General features: G+C 38.1%; 1 protein-coding gene across 1 annotated transcript; it reads left to right on the forward strand.

Annotated features, from left to right (window-relative positions):
* Window positions 1-6,144: 6,144 nt before the first annotated feature.
* LOC119790207 (endonuclease V-like) lies at window positions 6,145-24,999 on the forward strand (the record flags this gene model as incomplete). The annotated part of the gene is made up of 7 exons (XM_038295647.1): window positions 6,145-6,302; window positions 6,496-6,667; window positions 11,618-11,752; window positions 15,432-15,471; window positions 17,130-17,242; window positions 24,632-24,700; window positions 24,871-24,999. Coding segments are annotated over exons 1-7 (702 nt in total), but the record flags the coding sequence as incomplete, so codon positions are not given.
* Between the last annotated feature and the right edge of the window lie 1,650 nt (window positions 25,000-26,649).

Genomic DNA, 26,649 nt, shown 5'->3' on the forward strand with positions numbered 1-26,649 from the left:
CTGGAGGTTTCTGCCTGTTAAAAGGCAGTTTTTCTCTCCACTGTCACTACATGCATGCTTGGTGTGAGGGATTATTGTCGAGTCGATGAGTCGATAAAATCAGCTGGTTTTCCTTAGATAGAAAAATGTGAAATAATCTGATTATATGATCTGGTTGAATTGTCTCTGTAAAGGGAATTTGACATGACATGTGTTGTGAATTGGTGCTATAGGAAAAAAAACTGAATTTAACTTTATTTGTAATTTAATTGGCAGGGGTATAATGTACCGTAGGTATAATAATTGAGAAGAAAAGAAAAGAACCTCCTAGTAAGAGGTGTTGTGATCATGTACAGGTTGCCCTTCTTTAAGTTGGTAAAAATGGCCATAAGAGCATCAGCTCATGATGCAAAAGCATGTGTGGCATTTGTCCAACATAGGGGTGCCTATGTTGTTATTTGTGTAAGTCCAGTTCCCACAAACTCAGTGACCTTTCCTGGTATATCACTGCTACTGCAGGCTACCTGTTGAGGTTTGTTTAAAGCACCCAGTAAAAAATAGGCTATTTATAAGCTGCAAAAAATTTTAATTAATGAAAAAAATCTGTTTAAAAGGATTAAAACGCATCACGTACTTAAAAAAGGGTCTGAATCTCATATTATTGAAACTTGAAGACCCCAGACAAAAGATACTTGCACTTACATTTCTGTGTTAATCTATAAGCCATTTGGTATGTTTCAATCCTACCTGTGCAAAATACCAAACATTTTAATGTAAACGCTGTTGGCCCCTTTAGGTCAAATGATGGTGATGCAGCCTGTAAGTTTCCGAGTACATGAACACATAAAGAGTTTTACCAAATGGGTGCTGATCTCATACACTGTAGGAAATGGCCAGATGTCTGCATTTAACACACATGCTTCTGTTAACAGCAAGACAGTATGCTTTATTTGTATCCCCCTCATGTTTTGCTTGTTTGTATAAATATTTATGGCAGTTTGATAAACAGGCTTAAGATATATTTTTAGCAATGCAGCTTTAACAAATATCACTCTGACCTGACTTATAGGGGCTCTAAACATAGAGTTTGCAATATTTTAAGGATTTCATTTTGTTGATCTTTCATGCCACATTGCTGTTACCTATTGACCAATGGAAAATTGGAAAGGATGAACAAGGTTCTATTAGCAAAATAAGGCTGGTTAACATTTAAAGTGCTACAAAATATGTTTTACTATAACAGAATAAACACAATTTGATGATTTCCTTAAATTGTTCCCAATGCATCATATTTATCAGCTGTATTTTATCCTATTGTATACAGTTTTGCTTGTTTGTTTGTTTTTGGTGTAGAAAAGACTAGCCTCCAACAATGTGCTGAGAATGGTGGACGTCTTACAGGTCCAGTGACCAGGCTGTCAGAGTGTAAACACACAGAATAGGGTGTGCCTTAAGTCAGGGAGGATCAATGGAGTTTCCCAGAGTTAATCTGCAGGAAACAACTCTACCGCTGCTTTTACTGCCGAAGCTTCCCTCTCATGTCCATAGAAATGTCTCTAATTCCAGCTGGGCATGAAAATAATCTCTCAGCTTTCATCCTAATGACAGGACTGTGTCAGCTGTGTTGTGTCCTGCTCATTTTATGAATGTCTGATATAAGACTTTTATGTCTGCATTTAAGACCCAGGAGCAAGAATTTGAGTGGAATTAAATAATGGACCTTTCTTCAAGGTTCAGAGAAGGAGTCAGGAGGAGAGGTTTTATTCATTAAGAGAAGCTATGGACAAATTACAAGGATGGTGGGTTGAAAGAGCCTTACTGTTGTGGAACGGATTTAGATTCTATGGAGGTGGTGAATTAAACAGCTGAGAAAAAGCTCTGCTGCTGCTTTGTGATGCTGGTGGGATGAGAATGAAGCAGCAACAGGCGGAGGGATTGAACTATAGAGGCAAAAGATGAAGAAGCATGATTGTTGGGAGAATATATATTAAAAAAATCAGCTGTGGCCTAGGCAGAGGTGGTAGATATCTGCCATGAGACCCCATTCTGCCTTCTTCAATGACTTCACACGGCCTAAAAAGGGGGAAGATGTTGCAACTCCTGCAACGTCTAGGCAGCTGCTTTGAAACTCTCCCATGGGAGGGAGGGCTAAGCCACAGTGGCACATAAATCCTACCTGTCTCTTTAAGTTTAGTATAAGCCTCAGTATAAGCACTACTGCCTCCTGTTGACTGGAATCTTCTGTCATGGTGAGGTTGAAGGAGGACCCAATGAAGAGCAGAGTGCATGCAAATAAAAGGACCTTAAAGAAACACTCAAAATAACTTAGAATGACTCAGATGAAAGAAAGAGAAACCCAAGCATAGGAGACAGGGTGCAAAAAGCCCCCCCTGAAGATTTCAGAGAAGATTCATGAAATACCAACTACTCAGTACAAGGAAATACAGAGAGAAGGAAGAAAATATGAGAGAAGTAGGCACAGCTAAGAAGGATAAACATAATGGACTGAGGGAGAGGGAGAAAACAAGGAAGCAATATTGCAACTTAATAAGCAGGAAGAACTAAGCAAACTGGAAAGTTCTGACATTTACTAATAAGAAGAACTTGGTTTTGCAAAATTTAAAGAAGAAATAAGGGAGAATAAAGGGGAAAGCAAGAACACAACACATAACAGGAACCCAACTGAAGACCTAAGGATTGGTTGTTTTTCTTCTTCAATGCTTCAGGACCTGGAAAACTAGGTATAAAAGTTGAAACGAAGAATTTTGCTGTCTATGAAAAGATTCTGAGGGAGAATGACCGGCCATCTGCTCTTGACCTCAAGCAGACACAAACCGGGGTTCAGCAGCAGAACAATGATTTAAAATAAGCATTGTTCCTCCTCAAGAAAAAAAGCAAAGCATTAGATATCAAATATCACGTTTTAACAATGAAAGTTTCTTTAAACGCTTATTTGTTTTTATGTTTATTTTTTTTAACAGTGTCCTGTCTGGCGATGTGGCAATAAGAATAATTGTCTTGATACAAAAAAAAATGGCCCAAAAGATTTTACTTTCACAAGTGGAGCAGTACAGCTATCGCCGTAGTGTTCCGCTTGATTTATGCATATAAATAGCTTTATTATCATTCATGCAGGGAGTTTTACAGATTATATGGACACTGCAATGTAAGTAGAACAGGAAAGAAAAAACAGGAAAAAGGAGAAAAGATCACAGAAAGAGGAGATAAAAGGGAGATAACTATTAAAAAATCTTCAGTCTGCTTCATCGCCTGCAAAGAGATGTAAAAAGAACAACACAACCTATACGGATATAAGAGATAAAATAAAGTAACACCTTCATACTATCACTGGAGTATAAGTAGTATTATTTAATCTGACATGTATACTGTGGTAGCTGAAGATAAGAATATGGGCTTTCTGTATATCTCTAAGTACCTGGAGCCAAGAAACTAGTTGTTTGTGAGAGTGCACTTGTGCATGTAAAGTTTATCCAAATGCTTAATAGTGGTTGTGAGGAGCCAAAGACACGCCCCTACGGAGCACCGAGGTGAGGATCGGGGCCTCAAAGCCCCAGACATCCAAAGGGATCCCAAGAGCAAAGGCGCCCAGGAGGGGCCAACCCAGGAAATCTGATCCCCCCCCAAGAGAGGAGGAGAGACGGCCCTGAGTAAATCCCCAAGCCACCGCAATGCCAAAGCCCCCAGGAGCCGCAGGGATGAGTCCGTGGGCCCCGGCAGTAGCCAACCGACCCAAAGTGGAACCGGCCATGGGCACCGGGGAGCCGAGGCCCCAGGGGCTCCCCGCCCGCCAGCGAGAGCCCTGACCAGGCCCCAGGGGGTGGGGCCCCGTGAAGCATTCACCAGGAATAAACCAGTACCCGCCCAGGCATCCACCCCCAAACACTGAGCACCACCAGTGCACTGGTGAGCCAAAGCACCAGCCAGCAGAGGCGGGCAGGACAGGGGGAATGGGCTCCGCACTTAGTGAGCAGTTCAGAAACAAACCTGACAAGTCAAAAAAACAAAAATACACCGTCTCAATCACGCCTTCCCACCCTAATGCCCCCACTCGCAACACACAGTCTCTGTGGAAAAAACTAAACGCTTTTAAACACTTATAAAAGCATGAAATGTCATTTGAATAAAGCACATGTCCAGGAATTGTTGGGCCTGTCTCGGAGGGGTTGTATCTGTCTGTGTGAGAGTGAAATGGGTTGTAAGGCTCTGATTAAAAGGAGATGATTGTCTAAGCAGCCTTGAGGATGAAACAATTCCTGGTTGAGTCTGTTTGTTAGGGATTGAACGTTCCTGAATCGTTTTCCTGATGGAAGTGGGGAAAGTAGAGCGGTGGGTGGAATCTGTAACAATCTCTCTGGTCTTTTCCTGGACACATGCAGCTTAGACAGAATCAAGACCTTGTTGTGTTGTAAAAAAATCCCTCAAACATCACAAAAAGCTAGTAGTGTGATGTCTCTAAATAAATGTCTGTATGAGTTGTAAATAAATGCTCATGCCAAAAAAAAAGAAAAAAAAAAAAAAAAAAAAAGAAAATGAAAGAATAGTTTTGTTTGGAATGCTTTTTTGTGTCCCCCTAAACTTTAGTTGTATAAGATGTGATGCAGTTGAACATTTTCCTTGTAAAGGTCATGTTACATGATAATAGAATTTATATGTCAGATTAGTTACAAAAACTAAGGTTTGTTTGTTTTTGTATGAATAATGAATTTCAGAGTTTTGTTTATATAAGAAACACTTGTTTTATAGACATCTTTAACCTTTCCTTGAGTCTCTAGCTCACAGACAGCCTGTCTGAATCATGTAGGATGTCTCCTATGAAGAGCTAGCGTCCCCCAAGTCAGTCGATTAGCAAGGTTTTACTGAAAATGAATGAAAATGAATTAAAAAAAGAAGCTTACCGGTATATAATATTTATCTATATAAGCTTTTATTTCTAGTGCCACTAAGTGAGGAAAATTTGTTCAAGCTAGTAAATTTTTACATTATCTTGACTAAAATAAGGAGAATTTAGATGTATTTATCTCTTTTTTTTTTTGGGTCTGGTAGAGCTCCTTATGTAAACTTATTTTGTTGAGCGACATTTTGAGGCAGTCACTGAAATCAAGTGTTTTCTGTAGCTTTCAGGAAATGAATGTTCAGTCAGATTTCTGCACCTGTTAACCAGTATGTTGGTTCACTGTTCATAACCTAGGTACTTTAAATTGATATTTTATTTTACTAAATTATAATTTAATATTTTTATTATTACTTTTTTAGTTTAGTCTTACTTTAATTACTAGTATGAATTTATCATTTCCTTTAATGGGACGATATGTAAACTTTCAAGCACAGCTGTCTGGGTTTAAAAGTATGGTATTTTATATTCTGGTATTTTACATATCAAAGGGTTTTGTCATTTAGTTTACAGACCTTAATAATAATGTAATGTAATAATAAGAAATGTTCTTAGACAGGTAATATTAAATTAAGTTGTTAAATTTCAAACTTAAAACAGTTTAAAACTTAAAAAAGCTTTATTTCCCGATTCCCGTTTATTTCTTTAATTCTCTCCACTTTGGGGAGTGGTGACCTAGTGGTTAGGGCATAGAGCTTGGAATCCAGAGGTTCTGAGTTCAAGCCCCACTCCCATGGACTGCCACTCTGGGTCCCTGAGCAAAGACCTTTAACCCCCACACTGCTCCCCTATCTCCTCTCTCTTTCCCAGTGGAAACTGTTCCAGCCTTCCTCATCCTCATCTACCTGACTTGCCATTTTGTTCCATGCACCAACCCGTCTGACAGAAACTGAGAACCAACTCCCCATGTCTCAATGCTAAAAAAAAAAATCAGCCATTTTAATAATTACCAATGCTTTTAAGTTGAAAGAGAAAGAATTTGTAGCAGCCTCAATGATTTGTAATTGTTTTACTTGATATGTTTTTTTTTTAACGTACCTGTCATTTATTTTAATGTATCTCTGTTTCTTATGCAACTTTGCTGCCTCTTGGCCAGGACTCCCTTGAAAAAGAGGTTTTTGTTCTCAATTGATTTTTTTCTCCTAGTTAAATAAAGGTTAAATAATAATAAATAAATAAAAAAGAAAGGACTTTATTCTGCATTGAGATGTGCAACGTGAAGAAATGACCATCTCCACTAGGGGGCAGTCTATGCCCGTACAAAGACTCCGCCCTGAGTGTTTGCGGAAATAAACCTCCTATCTTGTGTTGGTTAGCTCTTTTTCAATGAAAATACATTTTAAAAACTGCCGCAAAGGATAACCCAGATGTCTAGTCCTCCAACAGAAGAGTTGATCAAACAGTGGGAAAGGTTAGAGTGATCTCTCTGCACCGCCAGTTTTAATATTGACTGGATGTTTTTACTCTTTCTACCTGGCAGCGTACTTTGTGTTTTAATATGAACTGCATTCTGGATTAATAAAACATTTTAAACCCTGAGTTTGAACTAATAGCAGTGGTGAGATAGTAGTCAGTCATGTATGTGTGTTGTGGCTCTGATGCAGCGAGCAGGAGCAGCTGAGGCAGCAGGTGGTGGAGGAGGACACCGAGGACTGGCAGAAGAGTCCAGGCTTCTCCGGCCTGAAGCGGGTTGGTGGCGCAGACCTCTCCTTCATTAAAGGGGATGAAGTCAACGCCTGCGCCCAGCTGGTGGTGCTCAGTTACCCCGACTTGAAGGTAAGCCGAACCCCACAGCACCTCAGACAGAAGTAAACAGAACCGAGCTCCCTCTAGTGGTGATATGATAGAACAGCAGCAGAGGAAAGTTCTTTTTCTTCTTTGTTAGATTGGCGGATTGCAAACAGCTTTTAGCTGCATACCGCCACCTACTGTACATGAGTGTGTAGCGCTATAGTTCCGCCTTCTATATTCTATTTTTTTGTTTTTGTGTTATGTTAAAATAAAAACAATGCTGTATTGATAACCACATTTTCCTCCCTATCTCCATCTGTCCCTAAAATTCCTTTAATACTCCTTTCTCTCCTTTTATTCTAATTACTTTCCTCATCCTCTCTCTTTCAGTTGCATATTTAATGCAATCCATCAAAACATGATCCACATTTTCTTTTCTTTCACAACCCTCACATATATCATTATTTCTCTTCCATAGTACAAACAAAAACTCATTCAAGTAGGTATGTCCAGTTCTTAATCTATCATAGATTCTGCTTCTTTCTCCATATATATTTTTTAACAATTACAGATTTTTGAACCCTATATAATCTTCTTCCTTTCTCATCTTCATCCCATATTTTTTGCCATAATTCTGTTTCTTTCTTTTTAATTATTGATTTACTTTTCACTTTCCCAAATGGAATCTGATCTATATTCTGCTTTCCTAAAGCCTTTTTAGCCATCTTGTCTGCTATTTCATTTCCTCTCACCCCGTCGTTTGCTGGAACCCAATAGAACTGAACATCTATTCCATACCTAAATAACCTAAACAAACTGATGAAATTCTAATACAGAATCTTTCCTATTATTTCCTCCTGAATGAATGCTTTCTATTGCAGCTTTAGAATCTGTGCAAATCACCACCCTGTCTGGTCTAACCTCCTCCACCCACCAGAGAAATATGCTTTCTGCTTCTAAACTTAACAGACATGAGTCAGATTTTTTTTAATTAATACCCAGTAGTCTTGTTGTAAAAAAAAAAAAAAGGGATTGCGTTTTTTTTGTTTTTGTTTTGTTTTTTGGAAGCATCATCATTGACCTTGACCAGGTGACACATTTCCCACTGGGTACAGCTTCATAGTTATGGTAGGCCACTTTTTTTATTTTATTCGTTTTGCTCAGGCTCAGGCTGTTGCCCTGCGATGGACTGGCGTCCTGTCCAGGGTGTACCCTGCCTCTCGCCCGTAGACAGCTGGAGATAGGCACCAGCACCCCTTGCGACCCTGCTTGGGATTAAATGTGTCAGAAGATGGATGGATGCATAGGCTACTTGTACGCCCACAGCCAGCTAAATATTTGGAGGGCAGTATTATTGCCATTACTGTTGATATATAGTAGAAATTTGACACTTTCAGTAATAAAATGGTATGGGGGGATGGTCATTTACGAAGGGGGATGATATTTAAGATTTTTTTTTTAAGAAGGGGGGTGCCATCCCCCCTCATCCCCCCTTAACTCGAGTGCTCATAATACCTGACGTCAGAATATGTGCTATTAATATTAAAGATCAAGTTTATAAAAGTTTGCTTTGTCTTAAATTTGTCTCTCAGGCCAATTAGACACATTTAGTATATATTCACATACCACATGAACTTTTTAAAGATAATATTACATTGTTCATCAGAACCTCATATTTTTATATCTAAAATACCGAACATTATGCTACTTTCTGCAGCGCTGCTGTTTACTGCACATGCGGACGGTGCACCCATTTCGTGTTCCTAACAGTTTACAGTTGGACTGGTAAACCTTTGTGGGAGTAATATTAAGAGAGCAGATTATGTGCCTTCTGGAAAAGCTGCAAAACGGCTGATTAAAATCCAGACACATCCCCCTGAGAAGGATCTTTAAACCCAGAATGCTCTTCAAGTGCTACTTAGTATAACAGCACACTGCTTTCAGAGGGATGGTTTAAATGCAGGGGTACAAAAATGTACCCTTAAAAGGTTATTTACATTTCCTTAATTTTAAAAGAAACTAATGTCACTTTGAAATTATGGTATGCTCTCTGCTTTCTCCTACATGACTTTTCACCAAGACTTAAAGACTCTTAAATGGTTGTCGCTTGAGAATAAAATAACAACACTTTATTGTACAGTTTGAACTGAATGAAAGCAGTGCTGCTGTGTTAAGGCAAAGGTTTTAGTTCAATGGAGTTACCTGTTTTAAAGACAGACTTACTGGTGGATTTGTCAGGAAACCGTTCACGTGTTGAGACCCAGTTCCCCTGCTTCTGTGCAAAATCCCCAGCTTTTTAAAAACCCATCTGCATCTGGAGTTTGCCTTAATGAAAAGAGTTTAGACACAACAGTAAAGTATTGCTGGAGTGACCAAAGAGCTGTGGCAGCCTGTGCTCCAGAGAAATGCCAGGCCCTGATCCCCTGAACACTGCTAATTAACTGCAGGATCCCAGGAAGCTGCTCTAATGCTGCTGCTGAAAATAATAGAAAATAGTGCTGAGGGACAAACCTTTAATCTTGTTCTCAATTTTTTTTTTATTTAACTTATGACCCTTTTATAGTGCAGCAAATACCTGTTTTACCCTGCAAAAAATTATAATCTAAGTAAGACATTTTTTCTTACAATACTTGCATTTTTCTTGGATTGAGTAGATAAGTGAGACAGTTTGCCAAAGGAATAAGACTATTATCATTTAAAAATAAAAAAACAAAAACAACTGCAGTCTCATTTGAAGTGCATATTATATAATTATTTTATTTTAAGGGTAAAAATACAAATTCAAGTGTAAAAACACTTATTTTAAGAAATATTTACTAATTTTTAGATCATTTTTGCAGTGTAAACACACAGTAGAGTGACCCAAAATTGGTCATCTTTTGCTTGGTTGGATTATTCTAATCTATCGACATTATTTCTATTCTGTAATTCAGGATGTTGACTGTTTATTTCAGATCAGAAGGCCAGTTCGTACAGCAGATGTTTCAAAAGTTTTAGAAGTTTATTGTATCATTTCTATCTTTTATTCTATAAAGTAATATTATTTGAAGATCAAATGAAAAGGGTTAGTTGATCGTCTAAAAGGTTTCTGTATAACAAAAAATAAATAAATAATAACCCAGAGGTGTCTAGAGAAATCTTTAATGGATTACAAATATATAGAAATGTTGTTTAGGGTCAGAGGAATGACTTTATTTTACAGAGATGGAGAATATGTGCACAGAAACTTCTGTGATGTCATCATAGTTGTATTAGTCAATTGTTTAATAATCTTAGTTTTGATTAACTAAAAGCCTTACCAGGGACAAGAATTAATAATTAGCTCAAGCTAGAAGCTCTCTTTAATTCAAAAACAGTTGCATTCTGGGTAATGGGACTATACCACACTTTATTTTCTCCATTAACAGTAAATTCAGCCCATGCTATACATATTCCACACAAAAACATTCAATATTCTAAGCCTCCCTCCTGAACAAAAGCATTCTCACAGCATAATACTGCCACCACCATGTTTCAATGAGTAAATACTGTATTAGTCTGTATTTTTTTTTTCTCCTGAATGTTTTCCATGTAGGTAAAAAAGTTTGTTTATGGTCTCTTCTGACCAGATCACCTTCTTCTACATTTTGTTTTGTCCACTGCAAAACTTGCGACCAACTGAAAACAGTATTCTAGCTCTCTTCTCTAAAGGTCAGATCTGAAAGCGCACAGCTAGTAGTTGCCCTTTTGACACATTCTTCTTTTGTGCTGTTGATCTCTGCAGCTCGCCCCCTCCTTCGATTACTGGATTACTGGTGTCCTTTCCTTCCCAGTCAGTTTAGCTTGACTGATGAAGCGGTGCTGCTCTAATCATTGAGGATGGATTGAACTTTACTCTGAGATTGTACTCTATTTAGACACATCAAATAAAATAGGCACAGTTTGAATCTCTTTTTTTATGATGAAATGCATGGGAAAACATAGAAATGTTCATGGGATGTGAATACTTTTTCAAGGTACTGGAAACGTATCTGTCAGGATTATGTTACCTCTGGCGACACCTAAAATGAAATGTATTTCATTTTAGCAGACAATATAAAAACCTCTTACAGCGTCGGATTTAAAACTCTCCCAAGGAGGAAGAGATTGCCCATTGGCAGATGACAATGTGTTTTCTGCTTTTATGAAGAATGACCTCTTAGACAAGGGACAAAATAACATCTGAGTCTGTTTGATGTGCCCACTGACCATTTTAGTACAAGAAGAGGCTTTAGATGGTGTCATAAAAAAAATCTTGTTTCCTGTAACCTATGTATTATAACTGTTCTCATCTTTGTCTGGTGTCTGATTTTACGTGAAAAGAAAATAATTAGAAAACTGTTAAAGTTACAGAAGTTATCTATTTTTTGAAAGGCAGCTCACTGCTTAAGTCAGATTTGAATCTTTTGCTAAATAAGAAAAAATCTCTGTGCCGTTTTATAAATGCTGGAAGAAATATAAAGCCAACAAAGTGGTGATAGAGGTTGGCAGCCTTGAAATATGTGAATAGTCATATTTTACATAACTGTACAACCGCGTCATTGAAAAGATTAGGAGATGTTCACTTGTTATTGGATGCTTTAATTAATCTTTCTTTTCCATTAGCTTTAGAAAGCAAGATGGTTTGATGATAGACTAGTAATCCTCATAGTGGTTGTTTTCTATTGCATACATGAGTTGTTGGATAATTTTAAAGCATAATAGTTGAAAAAAATGAGAGCAGGTTCTTTTATCTAAACATCTACATAGTTTTTATGAGTAGAAACGGAAACCAATTAACTAAATTATATGATTTATGAAGTATATCCTAAACGACAATTGTTCTTAATGGTTTGTTTCATTTTGCACAGCTTTGGTGTTTAGATGCTTGATTAAAAATTAATCTAACCTAAATAGTACAGGTGAATAAAACTAGAAGGGCTCACTGTGTCTAATCCCAGTGCTGTGAACTGACTGCTTTCTCCTCCTTCCTTTAAGGTTTTGTACGAGGACAGTCAAATGGTGACCCTGACAGCCCCCTATGTTTCCGGTTTCCTGGCCTTTAGGGAAACTCCTTTCCTCCTGGAGGCGCTGCAGCGATTGAAGACCACTCAGCCTACACTAATGCCTCAGGTCTCTGTTCAGAGATACACACATAGACCCCTCAACCCACAGTTACTGCAACAGTTAAAACATTGGACAGAGTTTCTCATTCGCTGGCTTTTCTTTATGCTCTACAATTTAGATTCTCAGTGAAAAAATTCAAACTGGTATGTAATACATAAGCAATTACTTAACATTGTTTTTAAGGGTTTTTGCTTTGATGGCAGCATTGCATTTGCATTGCAGGTGTGCCTTGGAAGCAGTTGATTATTTCAATCTTATGCCTTCCTAATGTGTTTGAGACAATCATTTATGTTGAGCAGAGGTAGGGGTGGCCAAGGGAACAAATAGCCCAGATTGCAAAGATAAGCTTGTTTAAAAATATTTAGGTATAGTGCAGAAGTCCGTGTGTTCCTTCATACAAAATTTTCTAGATTTTTGGGATTCATTTTTAATGCAGAGGGAAAAGAACAAACAACTTTTAATATTGCTGTATATAGTTGATTGATGTGAGCAGGAACTTTCTGATGTTTTTAATCAAGGAGCCAGATTTCAGCTGCATGTTAGTAACTAAAGATGTCAGCTCAGGCTAAGACTGTGCAACCTAACTATGGAAAATAAAAAAAACAGGTTCACCTATTTGAACAATAGACAACATGTTTTTTTTTTTATTACGCCGATTTCCAAGTGACTTTAGGCATGCAGACCGCCTTTTTAACATTTGTGAAAGAATTACAGTCATGGCCAAAAGTTTTGAGAATGATTCAAATGTTAATATTTACTTCAGTTTTTCTAACGGCAATTTGCATATACTCCAGAATATTATAAAGAGTGATCAGCGTAACAGCAATTAATTGCAAAGTCAATATTTGCCTAGAAAATGAACTTTATCTCCCAAAACACACACACAACGTCATTGCAGCCCTGCCTTAAAAGGACCTGCTAATATCGTTTCAGTGATTGCTCCATTAACACAGGTGTGGGTGGTGATGAGGACAGGGCTAGAGATCAACCTGTCATGATTAAGTAGGAATGACACCAATGGACACTTTAAAAAGAGGCTGGTGCTTGGCACCATTGTTTCTCTTCTGTGAACCATTGTTATTTCTAAAGAAACACGTGCAGTCATCATTGCACTGCACAAAAAATGGCCTAACAGGAAAGAGAAGCGCAGCTAGAAAGATTGCACCTCAGTCAACAATCTATCGCATCATCAAGAACTTCAAGGAGAGAGGTTCCATTGTTGCCGAAAAGGCTCCAGGGCACCCAAGAAAGGCCAGTAAGCACCAGGACCGTCTCTTAAGAGTTTCAGCTGCGGGATCGGGCTACCAGCAGTGCAGAGGTTGCTCAGGAACGGCAGCAGGCAGGTGTGAGTGCATCTGCACGCACTGTGAGGCGGAGACTCTTGGAGCAAGGCCTGGTCTCAAGGAGGGCAGCAAAGAAGCCACTTCTCTCCAGGAAAAACCTCAGGAACAGACTGATATTCTGCAAAAGGTGCAGGGAGTGGACTGTTGAGGACAGGGGTAAAGTCATTTTCTCTGATGAATCCCCTTTCCGATTGTTCAGGACATCTGGAAAACAGCTTGTTCGGAGAAGACGAGGTGAGCGCTACCACCAGTCTTGTCTCATGCCAACTGTAAAGCATCCTGAAACCATTCATGGAGGGGGTTGCTTCTCAGCCAAGGGAGTCGGCTCTCTCACAGTCTTAACTAAAAACACAGCCATGAATAAAGAATGGTACCAGAATGTCCTCCAAGAGCAACTTCTCCCAACCGTCCAAGAGCAGTTTGGTGATGAACAATGCCTTTTCAAGCATGATGTAGCACCTTGGCATAAAGCAAAGGTGATATCTAACTGGCTCAGGGATTTTGGGTCCATGGCCTGGAAACTCCCCTGATCTTAATCCCAACTTGTGATCAATCATCAAGAGACGGGTGGACAAACGGAAACCTAGGAACTCTGACCAAGAGCAAACTTTGATTGTGCAAGAATGGACTGCTATCAGTCAGGATTTGGTCCAGAAGTTGATTGAGAGCATGCCAGGGAGAATTGCAGAGGTCCTGAAGAAGAGGGGTCAACACTGCAAATATTGACCTGCTGCATTAACTCATCAAAAGCTTTTTGTTACTCATAATATGATTGCAATTGTGTCTCGGTATGTGATGACAACATCTGACAGATACACATGAAAACCAGAGGGCAGCAGATAATGTGAAAATATTTGTGTCATTCTCAATACTTTTGGCCATGTGTGACTGTACTTACTATCAGCAGCTCAGTGGACGCTGTTGTAGGAGCATTATAGCATAGAACCTGCATGATAAGTTGTGAAATGATCCAACAGCATAATATTCCACAAGTAACAGTTCCTAGTATTCTAATAATATATTTTGTAGATTTAAAGTAGGACCTAAGCACTGTTGTTTTCGTCAAGGATGACAGTAAAAAAATTATTTGTTGAAGCTCCTTTTTTTCATGATGATAATGAAAACTGAAAGGCTAAATATTGATATTTGTTGACGAAAACTTCAGAGTCATGGGTCTGAGTTTTAGTCGACAAGATTAGACTAAATAAAAATTAGATTTTTAAATTAATTAAAAATTGGATTACCGGTATGTCGAATTGCATCATATCTTTGTGTAAGTGTCGATATATATATCATATCGTGAGCTGAATATCAGACATCGATCGTGACATTAGTATATCGCTACAGCCCTAATGTGAACTCTGTAAATCAGGCCGTCTCGTCCAATAGCAATATCTAAGCTCACACATGACAAAAGGATTAGAAGAATTAAATCTGATTTTGTTAATATAGCGTGTTTCTGGATAGCAACAGCAATCTGCTCAATCAAGAAAGAAGATTTTACACCTTGTTGTAAAAGTAGACACAGCGTCTTTGTCAACAGGAAAAACTGTGAGCTTTAAATATTTTCTCCCACAATGCTGCTAGTAGCTCCAGAACACAAGTACAGAAGTAGTCTGAAAACAAAGCTTAACATGTTGAAAACCTATAGAATTATTAGTCTTACACGGCTTTATAAAAAAAACAAAGGAGTTTAAATTCCAGATTCAACAGTGAGCCGCAAAGTGAGTTCTTCAATTTGGCTCTACTAGATCTGATGCAACAAGTCGGGTTTACTCGCAATAATGAAATCCATTTCAGTTCATTTCACACAGCCTCTAATTAGGAGTCACATTACCGAGGTTCAGCTTGGTTCACTTCAAACACGTTAGATCAGCCAGAGCTTCTGTGACAACTCTCCTCTGTTCTCCATCTCACTGTTCCTCCATGTGTCGTCTCTAAGTCATCCCCACCCACTCACTTCTGTTTGTCACAGCCCACACGCCTCCCCCCTCCCTCGCCTCCTCCCCGCTGTCTCGCCGTCCCCACGCACGCAAATGTGCAGAAACAGTCAGGGCTTCACACATGCAGGTTTAACTTCGACTGACACAGTCCCTGCAGCCTCACTGCAAGTTTTCAGCATAAAGACAATAGCTGCTGAATCACCTTTGGCCACAGACTTCCCCACAAAGGAAACACCTCAAGTCATATTAAAAATAAAAGAATAGCAACTAAAGTAATTCTCAAACTGCCTTTCAGGACCAAAGGTGATGAATGAAGCTTTCTAATTCTTCAGCTGTAGCTTTATTATTATTCTATTAAAGCTGATTACATGCAGTAAATGTTCTGTGTCCTGTTAACAGGTGGTGTTTGTGGATGGGAATGGTCTGTTCCATTACAGAGGTGTGTGAGTACGTCTTCACTGTTATTTGTGTGGATTGTTTTGTCTTGCTAATAATCTGAAAATTATTCATTTCCTGTTAAAACTTGCTTATTTAGGGTTCTATTAAGATTTACACAAGATCCGCCCTTTTTGATTTGACGCCATGTGCTGTGATAGCCGTATTATGTCATTGCGAACCAGATGTTGCTATTAATCAATCAGATTAAGATAAAGATAACTGGTAGGATTTTTATTTAAATCTCTTTAAGGAAACATCTTGGCTTTCACTGAGTCCAGATTAATTTTATTACATATTTTTTTTAATGCCAAACAGTTGTAACAGTTGTTTAGGAGCGAGACTAGAAAATACTTTTCTGCCTTTGTATTCAAATATATGTGAATATCTGTTTTTTTTTATAGTGTTGAGAGGCGAGACTACGTTTGACGTTTTAGGCAACACTCACATGATACAAGGATGAATATGTAAAAATGCATCTACTATCTATTGTTAAGCACAGCTGAAGGATATGTTGTGTGTCTGTTTCTAATGCAAAAACACCAGGCAAATATTCAGTCTCTCCACAGCCGGCTTAGTCCCCAAATTTAAATATTTTAGAAAACCTTCGGGCTTTGAGTGAAGGAGAAGAGACAAAAGGAAACTGGATTATTTAGTGAGATTGTGAATTGTAAAAATTCTGGTTTCTTTATGCTTCAGCCTTGAGCTGTTCAAGGTTCTGGTCTTTGTTCAATCCAGAAAAAAAAATCTTCAAGCCTATGAGATCTTGCCAAATAAGCCAAATAGAGATGTTGGTGTCATATTTCAGTTAGCACATTCCTTCAACGCTAGCCAGTTTTTAACTTCTTTACACCCTTCACATTTCATCAACCACTTCAGATGTTTTGAAATAAATGAGACGTAAAAAAATTGTCTTTATTCTTTGAACATTTGTGTCGGATCAATTTCCGTCTTATTTGGAAATCAGGTAAATATTTGTAGCAGGGACTCTTATTATTGCTGCACTTATTATATTGGACATCTTTAGCCACTGAATAAATTGGCTCAGACTGATTTAAGTTTTACAACCTTTTAGTCTGATATAAAGCTGCATGACCAAGGCCACCCCTATGTCTGGTCTAGTCTGTAGTATTAGTATTTAATTCATACCGCACAGATGCCTACTTATCTTCACATAACATTATAGAGAGTCCATATTTAAGCAGTAAACTGTCTTTCTTCTTGAATGACCTTCTAAGGATCATGATTTTACTAAATTATTTAATTAGGTTTTTATATTCAGGGTCTCCCTGTCTAGACAAATGTCAACAGTGAGGAGTTCATCACAGCAATCACATAACCAGAGCCGACACTAGATCGTATGCAGCAGGCTCTTTGATTTTGATTTCTTTGTGATCTTAAGTTAATTAAAATTAGAAATAAAATGACCATATTTTCTATTGACTGGTCAAATCAGTAAAGCTATTTAAAAAATTAAGATCAGATTTTCTGATCAAGAGCTTAAAGGAATTTTTTATTATTTTATATTCGCCCTTTTAAAACTTTCAAGCAACTTAAAAAATCAAGTAGGTATTTGAAAAGCAACTCTACATATGTTTATCTGTGTGATTAAATAGCAGGACTCTTTATTTTGAGAGAATCAGTGTTTTGAATCTGTTACAGAGTTCGGCCTGGCGTGTCATCTGGGCGTGTTATCTGGTCTTCCCTGTGTGGGCGTGGCCAAGAACCTGCTGCAGGTGCAGGGCGTGTTTAAAGACCAGCAGCACCAATCACAAGTGAGGACACCAACTGATATTAATCTAGTGATTAATCATAATGATTAAGAATAAACAAAAACAAAAAAACTCCAAACTACTGTATTTTTATCTTTGTTACAATTTTAGCAATTTTTTTAATTATTTTTTTTTATGGCTCATATGTCTTTTAACAATAAATGTAGTCTCAGAACTTCAAAGTAAATTTGTGTAAAAATCACCAATGTAAAGTTTGCTTGAAAACTATTTTCTGGGTTTTTATGTTGTTTTTAAATGAGGAAAAATATCTCGAGAGAAAATCAGATAAATAACTAATAAAAGTGGCTGGGGCTAAGGTGATACTGTTTTAAAACAGCTATTTTCATAATAACAAAAAGTAAAGCAATCCCAGCTGCTTTATATATTTTGTTTCTATTAGTGGAGTTCATTTGCTTCTCATTTATTAGAGCCCCAACCTTGACAGAAGTCTGTTGATTAATTATTAAGTAAAGTTTTCAAAGAACAATTAAATTTTTTCTTATTTTCATTTGTTGCTCACTTCAAACGTCAGAGAAGTGTGATGCAAAGGACAGACCTGGTCTTTGTGTGTGTTTCCTTTGCTTACGTATTGACCCGCATCCACATGTTTCTGTTTGTCAGAAGACTGTGTTTATGTTCCCCTTTGACAGTGTGACAAGCTCTTGTTGTGCAGCTAATGCTAATGAGATGCTCTGAATACAAATCAAGCTGGAAAAAAATACCTTTTGGTCTGGGCGTGCAGCTGTGACTGCAAATCCTGGATTTGATTAATATGCAAATGTTCATTTTGTTCCACTTTGGAGCCTCGGTGACCTAGACAAAAAAGAAAAAGAGCAGTTTAAGGTCAAAAATGTACCTGATGAAAAAACATGCTGTTGCAGTCTAACACAACAGGTATCTGTACCAAATAATTCAGTTTAACTCTTTTTACCAACTGAATACTCAGCTGTAAAAAGGGTCAACTTGTACCTTAGCATCTTTGATTCTTTCAAAAAATCAACTAAAGTTCAGTTCCAGCTACCTGCAGCATTCACATTGCATGAGATGCAACAACAACCCAGTTCTGTTGTTTCCAACAGCTGCACCTTTACATATATTTGCACGCACATTATATATATAAGTAGTTTTTCTTTTCCATCCATCCACCCCTCCTTCCATCCATCCATTGTTCTGTCCATCCATCCATATATACATCCATCAATACATCCATCCGTCCGCCCATCCATCCGCTCATCCATCCATCCATCCGTCTTTCCGTCCGTCCGCTCATCCATCCATCCATCCATCCATCCATCCATCCATCCATCTGTCCATTTGTCCATCCAAACTCAAACCTCAATATATTTTATTGTGATTTTACATGATATACTCTGCATAATAAGCACTTATAGTTTTGCATAATTCTGAATCAAGCATCTAAGTTTTCCTTTTTTTTTTAAAGTTATTTTCTTCTTAAAAATCTAAATCTGATAACTCTGGCACGATTTTGCCCTTAGCTCAACTGAGTTACCACTTTGCTGCAGTTTCAAGTCTTCTAGATTAGTGTATGTCTCTCTCCAAGCTTTTCTAAGCTTTGAGCATGAGATTCTTTTCCATTCCATCCTCAGAAAATAAGTCATATTGGATGGAAAGGATCTAGGAATTTCAATTTAAAAGTCTTTTCATCAGATTTTCAGTTGGATTAGGATTATTAGAGACCATTCTAGCACATGAATTGATCCAACCTATTCCACTGTACCTCGTACTGTTTGGGGTCAATCTCAGGAAGAGGAACCTCTGCTCAAGTTTCCAGTCTTTTCAGCCTCTATCTAACCTCATCCTGGTTACTTCGCTAAATGCTTCTCCTGCCCAGTCTGTCAGTTTAAGTGGATGGCTATGACTTTGTAGTTCTGTGGTTGTGTTATTTGCCTTCACTAATGGTTCGGCATCTAGTTCCTTTATTTGAAGTAAGCTCTATTCATCAGCAGTGGTACCAATTTTCAGATGATTTTCTGATGATTTGAGTTGATAACTTGGTATAGCTTGTTTAATAAGATTTAACTTGGATTTAAACTTCTCCGCGATTTTATCTTTGACTTTCCCTTTATGTTTTCTAGTCTTTACAATGGCATTTGTTCATTTATGACCCTAAAGCAACCTCTGAGGTCTTCAAAGACATGAGATTTAGTCCCAACAGTCTTGGACTCTGTTAGTTTCATGCAATAGCGGGAAGAAGTTCAATAGCTTTGAATACCTTTACAAGGTACCCTGTAGAACAGTGCCATATGAGCCACTGCTGATTCCATTTGGGGCCACCCACACTCCACTAATGCCTAAAACATGCAGCCCTTCATGCAGCATTGTAGGGTTCTAATTGAATCCTCTGAATGAGTGTCTCTATCTCCCTCAATTAGTGTTGGTGGCTCCCTCATCGGAAATAGCATCTCGTCTCCTCTGACGGGATGAATCTGATCATCTTCTACACGGATCACAGTCTCCCCAGAGCATAATGTTTCAAACATCTCTCCATATGTCTGTCCAAATACTGCCTTCTCCTTTACTGTCAGTATCAAGTAGCATTGGAGTCCCATATCCATGCTGCATCTTTGGGCTCGAGCTTTTAACTTTTAATTTAGTTTCTGCATGAAATTTTAGAGCTCGCTTCCCCATCCATTTCTTTCTAATTGCTCCTCCCTGAGGGCCTTACTAATTTGTCTTTTGGCACATCCAGAGTCGATTGAGAAGCTTATGGAAAATTTGTGGTGGAGTAATGTGTGAAATACAAACCTTAAAGCTACAGTGTGTAATTTTCAGCGACATCTAAAGTCCAGACTGCAGACTGCAGCAACATGAACATCTCCCCCCCACCGCTTCTCCCCCCCAACAATACGGCAAGCGTTACAAGACAAAATGTCTTCCACGACGTCCGCATCACCTACCTTCTCAAGTAATGAGGTTTGTTTACATAGATAATTTTACAGATAGTATTTCATTAGTCTGTGTAGGGTATAGATTTGATAATAATAAATATACCCGTTATTTTTTTCTACATCGTTGTGACGTTTTGGTGAGCTGCTTTGCATGGTGATATAAACAGACGAAGTAATTGTAGTCATTAGTTTAACAGCGAGATTGTGTTCGCTGGAAGAATACCGGTATATATTCCCCGTTTACAGAGTCCAAGTCTTGTTTGTGGCACGGGGGTTACAAGGCGAGGGAGAGGAAGAGGGCAGAGAGGGCGGGGTGGGCGTGCAGCCAGGGCCAGGCGAGGGAGAGGTGCCAGCGGGGGTTGACTAGAGCAGAGGAGGAAAGGCTTGAAGATCTTCAAAGGAGCCAGAGAGAAGTAACCGAGGTATGTATCCGTAGCTCGCTAATATGCAGCTTCATATATCTGTCTCTCTCACATTCACACACGCCACTATCAGCTGTGGTAATTTTATGAAGCTGTGGCCTTACCTGTCCAACAGAAAACTGGCAACTTGAGCGTTACTTTGAAAACCTTTTTCCTCCATCAGTGACTTCCATCGTGTAAATGCCGTGCCAATGTTGATCCGTGTTTTTTGCCGTTTCTTGTCACGCTTGCGTTTATTCTCGTCGTGTTTCCGCTTCTTAGATGACGGGGGTTCGGTGTCCGCCGCTTTTCGATGTGATACAGAGTAGGCATGATCCTCCATTCGTCTGATGTTTGGCCAAACAGTTTGCAAAGTCACTCACGCCTGCCGCCTTGTTCACCTTTCTTGTTACTGAAGCGCAGTATACCTGCTTCTTCTTCTTCTTTGGTTTCAGGCAGACTAAACGCTTCTCAGGCATAATACTGCCATCTACTGTTCAGTACCGTCTCAGTTAATCTCTCTCAACTTGCCGTAGTTACTTTCGAGCGTAATGGGCGATCTCGCAATCGCTAGTTTGTTGCTTCTGCGCTTGCCGTAGCGCAAAGATGTCAGCCTCCATGGCTGCGAGACCCGCTCCTATGTAATTATAAATAACGAATTCTAAGGCAACGCAAATATTATGGTTAAAAGGCTGAGCTCATAGGTGATGATAAATAACATAGTTATGTATAATATATTCAATTTCTGACTTTATATCCCTGTAATTATTACACACTGTAGCTTTAAAAGGGTCCCTTCTAGATTGAGGAAAATAAGCCATTTAAAAACTAAATGAGGAATTATGGGATCTCCACTGGATAAATACGGATGCATAAATCTATGCTGCACAGTAAGATTTAAGGGTCAGATAACGTCCCAATAGAGAGAAATAGTTCAGTAAAACGAAGTAGGGGCACATCTCAGGCTGTAAAATGAGTTGGAGTTAAACTATAGCAGGACTGAGTCAAAATCAAGTTAAAGAATATTATTTTCCCAAAAACTTTGGGATCATCCAGATGTGTTTGGCTAACTGTCCAGGGCCTTTATGTTGTTTTTGGTCAGAAAGTGCACCATATTTGCTCCATCTGCTTCAGTTTCTATTTGCCCTCCTGGATAAAGTCTCTGTGTTCTTTGAGGACTTTTGGTCGGGCAGGTTATTCCTATTATTTACCCATTTGTGCATATTCTTTCCTGACAGATAGATGTCAGCTGAGTTGTTCCTCATCTTTTCTTGAATATCTTTGTTGGCGTCATGTTTTACTTTTTTTAGATCTTTTAGGCTGCTTCATTTTGTCAGTTAGGTTCTGTTTAACAAATTCTACAGGTGTTAGTGATGGTATTGCAATTACGATTTTTTAAATTCAAGACCTAACAGTTTATTTGGCACCTGTATTAAACCACCTTTTCCTTGATTAATAAAAAATCCTTACATGAAACCACATTTTGTTGCCTCTGAAGAAAAGCTTTAAAACTCCTTGTTTACAGTCTGGGCTTAGCTTACATAATCTGACTGCTTACTTGTTTGATGTGCTCCCAACTCTGCTGACCATGACCTTTTCTGAGAGCTTAATCACTTTTGGAAGCCTTTTTTTTGTCTGTAGCAGCTGCAGAATATATTTTGAAAATTGAACCAGTGCAATATTAATGTAAGCAACACTAACACTACAAAAGACAGTTTAAAAGGAATTAATTGTAAGTTTTGATGAGTTTGTTACAATTAACACAGCTGAACTCTGATTTACAGTGGGTACGGAAATTATTCAGACCCCTTTCATTTTTTCACTTTGTTTCATTGCTTCCTTGAGCTAAAATCAAAAAAAGTTTTTTTTGTAAATAATTTGCAAACATTTCCGCCTTCTTGTATTTTTTCTGTCACAAAAATGAATGTAAAATGAATGCTGAATTATTGAGAAATAAAATGAACTTTATTTATTTTAGCAAATGGCTGCAATGAAACAAAGAGTGAAAAATTGAAAGGGGTGTGAATACTTTCTGTAGCCACTGTAGTTAAGACTTTAATAGATTTTTAAATCTGCTGGAGTGCTTGAGGTCAGACACTGAATTAACACATCAGTAGGACACTGTATGTTTTAGATGGTTTCTATTTCTATTTGAATTAGTCATCTTTGCCATTATTAATAGCCTAGCTGTAACTTCAGCTGGTGCGTTATGACCTGCTCCGCCTTTCTGACTTCTGTTCTCCTCTGGCATTTGTCCTGTTCCACACTCATAGAAAGCAGGCAGTCATCTATCTCACACACTGTTGGACCCATCCCAGGTTGGATTGGACAGCCCTCCTGCCTCCTTCTGCTGGCTGCTTGCTGTAATCAGTCATAGTGGAGCAGACAGTCCATCCATCATGGAGGCTAAACTCCCTTCATCGCTCTGGCCCATAAACACACAGTGCACCTGTCAACAGCAGCCCGCATCGCTACGGCTGACTTTGCACCATCTCTTTGACTGTTAGAGCAAAACTTTAGCCCGAGCAGAGGTCGTATTTAAGTCCTATTTGTGTTCGAGTTTTCTTTTTTTCTCCTTTTAATGAAAAAGCGAAATATCCAAATTATTTCTTTAATACAGGATATAGGAAAATAGAAGATGCTCATTTCAGTCACATATAATAAAGATAAGTAAATTACATAGATTTTGCCCCCGAATGACTTTTTTTTTGCAGGTTTAAAAATGTAGCTTAAAGCAGGAAGCACATTATTTATTGGCTTAATTTACAAAGGAAACTTTTTAACTTCGATATTTGCAATGCAAAATTTCTATCAAGGGTGATACCTGCTATTAATTTATCTGAATCAATACCAAAAAATATTTTATTTTCTCTATGTGATTTTATTTGTTGAGACAAATAAATTGTTAGATTGTTCCACAAAGTTGATCAATACCCCATTTAGTAATGCAAGTTTATATTATGGCTTTAGGACCTTTCTCAGATAAAAATCTGCAAAAGCTTTAAAATTAAATTAGATAAGATTTTAATGTACTATATCAATAAAACTGGTTTAAATGTTGTGGACAAAACGCAAAAAGAAAACAAGGATGAATAGAGTCAGCTGGAGTTTGGTTTAGCTGATACTGGTGATGCATTGGACCTCAGTCAATACTGTCTACCACCTGGAAATTTAGATTTCTAGTAGTTATATTAAGGAGTCATATTATAAGATAGAATGGGACTATCCTGAATGTTAAGAAAAATAAATAAAAATGATTTGTTACTTGCTTGCTTTAAATGAGCTTTCTCTTTTCGGTGCATAAACAAATCTGCATTAAATAGACATTTTTAGATTGTTTTAAGACAGTTTTTTGCAATGCAAAGCAACATTTCCCATTCATAAATTTTTTTTTTCAGTACAACCTGGCAATTATATTCACGATCCTTTTCACATTTAGTCACCTTACAACTACGAACATTAGTGTATTTCATTGGAATTTATTTATCACAACACAAATTGATGCAGAATAATAAATAAAAGGACAACAAAATAAACAAATAAAAAGAAAGTATATACTGTTTTTATCACATGTCCCTGCTTTAAATTTCTGCACAACTTTTTCTCTGATCTGTCTGTTGCCTTGGTCTTCCTCTTCCCTAATGTTGATAATGTACACAATGTTTACTAATTCGGCAACTTTTAGAAACAACTATATGTAGTTCTTTTTTAAAAATAAATAATGATAAAATAAATGATAAAATAGGATTTAAGGCAAGTGAATTAAAAAAAACTAGTGACCTCTTCCAGATATTTAATTTTAATAAAAAAAAGAAACACTTTTTTCCCCCTTTCATTCCTTGTAAAACAGTTTTGGGTCATAGTTTACCAAGCAGGACAAACTCTGAGTTTTTCTGTTATCAGATGTTGAAGCCTGGTTGCAGCTAAACCTCAAAGTCAGGTCACTTGATTCCAGAAAAAAAAGTGAGAGAGTGTCATTCCTCATTCTTTCCGATTTAACGGTTATCTTCCTTCCGCTGCTATTTGTTGTGTCATGTTGCACACGTCTTTTGACTTTGATTTCTGTGTCTCTGCCTCCACAGATTGCTGCTCTGCAAAAAGGAGGAGACAGTTTTCCCCTCACCGTTGCCTCCGGCAAAGTACTCGGAAAGGTACGTCAGAGGACAAAACAAATAGAGAAAGAAAATAATATAGAAGCTTTCAAGCACAGCAGTGCTTTGTTGCGGCCTTATTTCAAAGCATAGCCAGCTGGACTAAAGTCAGATTGCTTTAAGAATGATAACAGTTGCAAGTTACAGGAGATATTTGTCTTCATTTTGAGGCTCTGCGAGGCTACGATAAGAGCTCCAAACCGGTTTACGTCTCTGTGGGTCACAAGATCAGCCTGGAAACAGCTGTCCGCCTCACACACTCCTGCTGCCGCTACCGAGTACCTGAGCCTATCAGACAGGTAACATGCACCCTAACACTCTCTGTTAGAGTTCGTCAGGTCAGTGAAACAACACCTTGCTGTCAGCTGCTTCGGAGGGAAAAGTCTTGCTCATTTCTTGTGTAACGGCGTACTGCTGTGAAGGGAGGCGGTGTGAGCATCACGCTGTGCAGAGCTTTTCACTAACAGGGCCTGGGAGGCTTGTGGAAGAGAAGGGATTGTGTATGGAAAACATCAGTGGTACCATGTGGATCTTTTTACACCCCGTCACAAATATACAGACTGTACTAACATTTGAAGGCAGTACGATCCCATTTTACATGAAAAAGTGTATTGGGATACTGAGAATGATTCTGGCTCCAAGGCTGATAGATTACCACATATTATCCCTGAACAGACACCTACTGAAATACATGAACTTCTCAATTATATGTATTGTATTGTTGAATAGGACCTCAGGTTAATATTTTCACATTTGGCTTTTCCACTTAAGAGCTCATATACTACTGGTCATGTCTTGTGTGTTTAAACATAAGGGGGGAGCTAAGTATTAGAATTTTTGCAGTTTTTGCTGTGGCATTTTTTATGAAAATTAGTTAAACATATTTTGATTTGTACTGAGTGTATCAAAAGCAGGCAGTCATCTATATATCTAAAATATCATTTATATTGACCACCCCATTAGTATCCATGTACTGTAGTTCATGGTCTTGTCTTTGATTAAAAAAAGGCCCCTAGCATCATATATACTTTACCTTACCCATCTGTGGACATGAGGTGCTTTGTCATATATATCCTTTATTTTACAGCAAACCTGTTAGCTTGTTTGGTCCTAATTTGGTTTGGTTATATCATACAAATTGGTACGTTTTTGTGTCGTCTCATAATAATAAATAAAGGAAAGAAGAAGCTGTGGTTATTATTTCAATCTTCATAAAAGCTTTTATCAAACACAAAAGATGAACCGTCTCGAATAACAACAGTGATCCCTTGACATCTGAATGTACTATTTTTAGTAAATGTTCAGGGATTTGCTTTAGATGTACAGTTTGTTTTTCTTTCGTTGTGTTTATTTTATTTTTTACCTGAGTGTCCACTCTCTGGGCCACTAAAGGATTCTATTCTATTCTATTCTATTCTATTCTATTCTATTCTATTCTATTCTGTCTGTAGTTAAAAATAATATCAGACACATTAATCTATGTGTTATAAAACTAGCAGCTGGGTCTTTAGCAGTATGTATCACTGCCATCAGTTTTGAAGTGTTTTTCCAGACCTGAACATCCACAAATGTCAACAAGAAATTTAGAGTGAACTAAAATCAAACTCGTGGCAGCTTGGATGCTTATGTTTGTTTGTAGTGAGAAAAAACACCCGGGGTTTTTTTGTCTTGCAGCCACTAGGCTGCGCTATGCTTCTGCTGTTCTTGGATAGGAACATGAACTTAAATAAACATACAGCACATCTCTCTATCAGGCTGATAGTTTTATTTCAAGGGGAGCTGCAGTAATACCCCCACCCCCTCTCTAGAATATTAGTGTTTATTTCATCCAATGTGTGGACGGTGAGCGTCAGGGGCATGTTCACCTTACTCCATCCAACCGGTTATTTCAGTTTTTCCATGTCTAGCTGGGTTTCTCTTTGAAACACACTTTTTTCTGCCTCTTATGC

The sequence above is a fragment of the Cyprinodon tularosa genome, unplaced genomic scaffold (genome assembly GCF_016077235.1).
Source record: "Cyprinodon tularosa strain WSP-4 unplaced genomic scaffold, ASM1607723v1 ctg358, whole genome shotgun sequence".
NCBI classification, from domain to species: domain Eukaryota; kingdom Metazoa; phylum Chordata; class Actinopteri; order Cyprinodontiformes; family Cyprinodontidae; genus Cyprinodon; species Cyprinodon tularosa.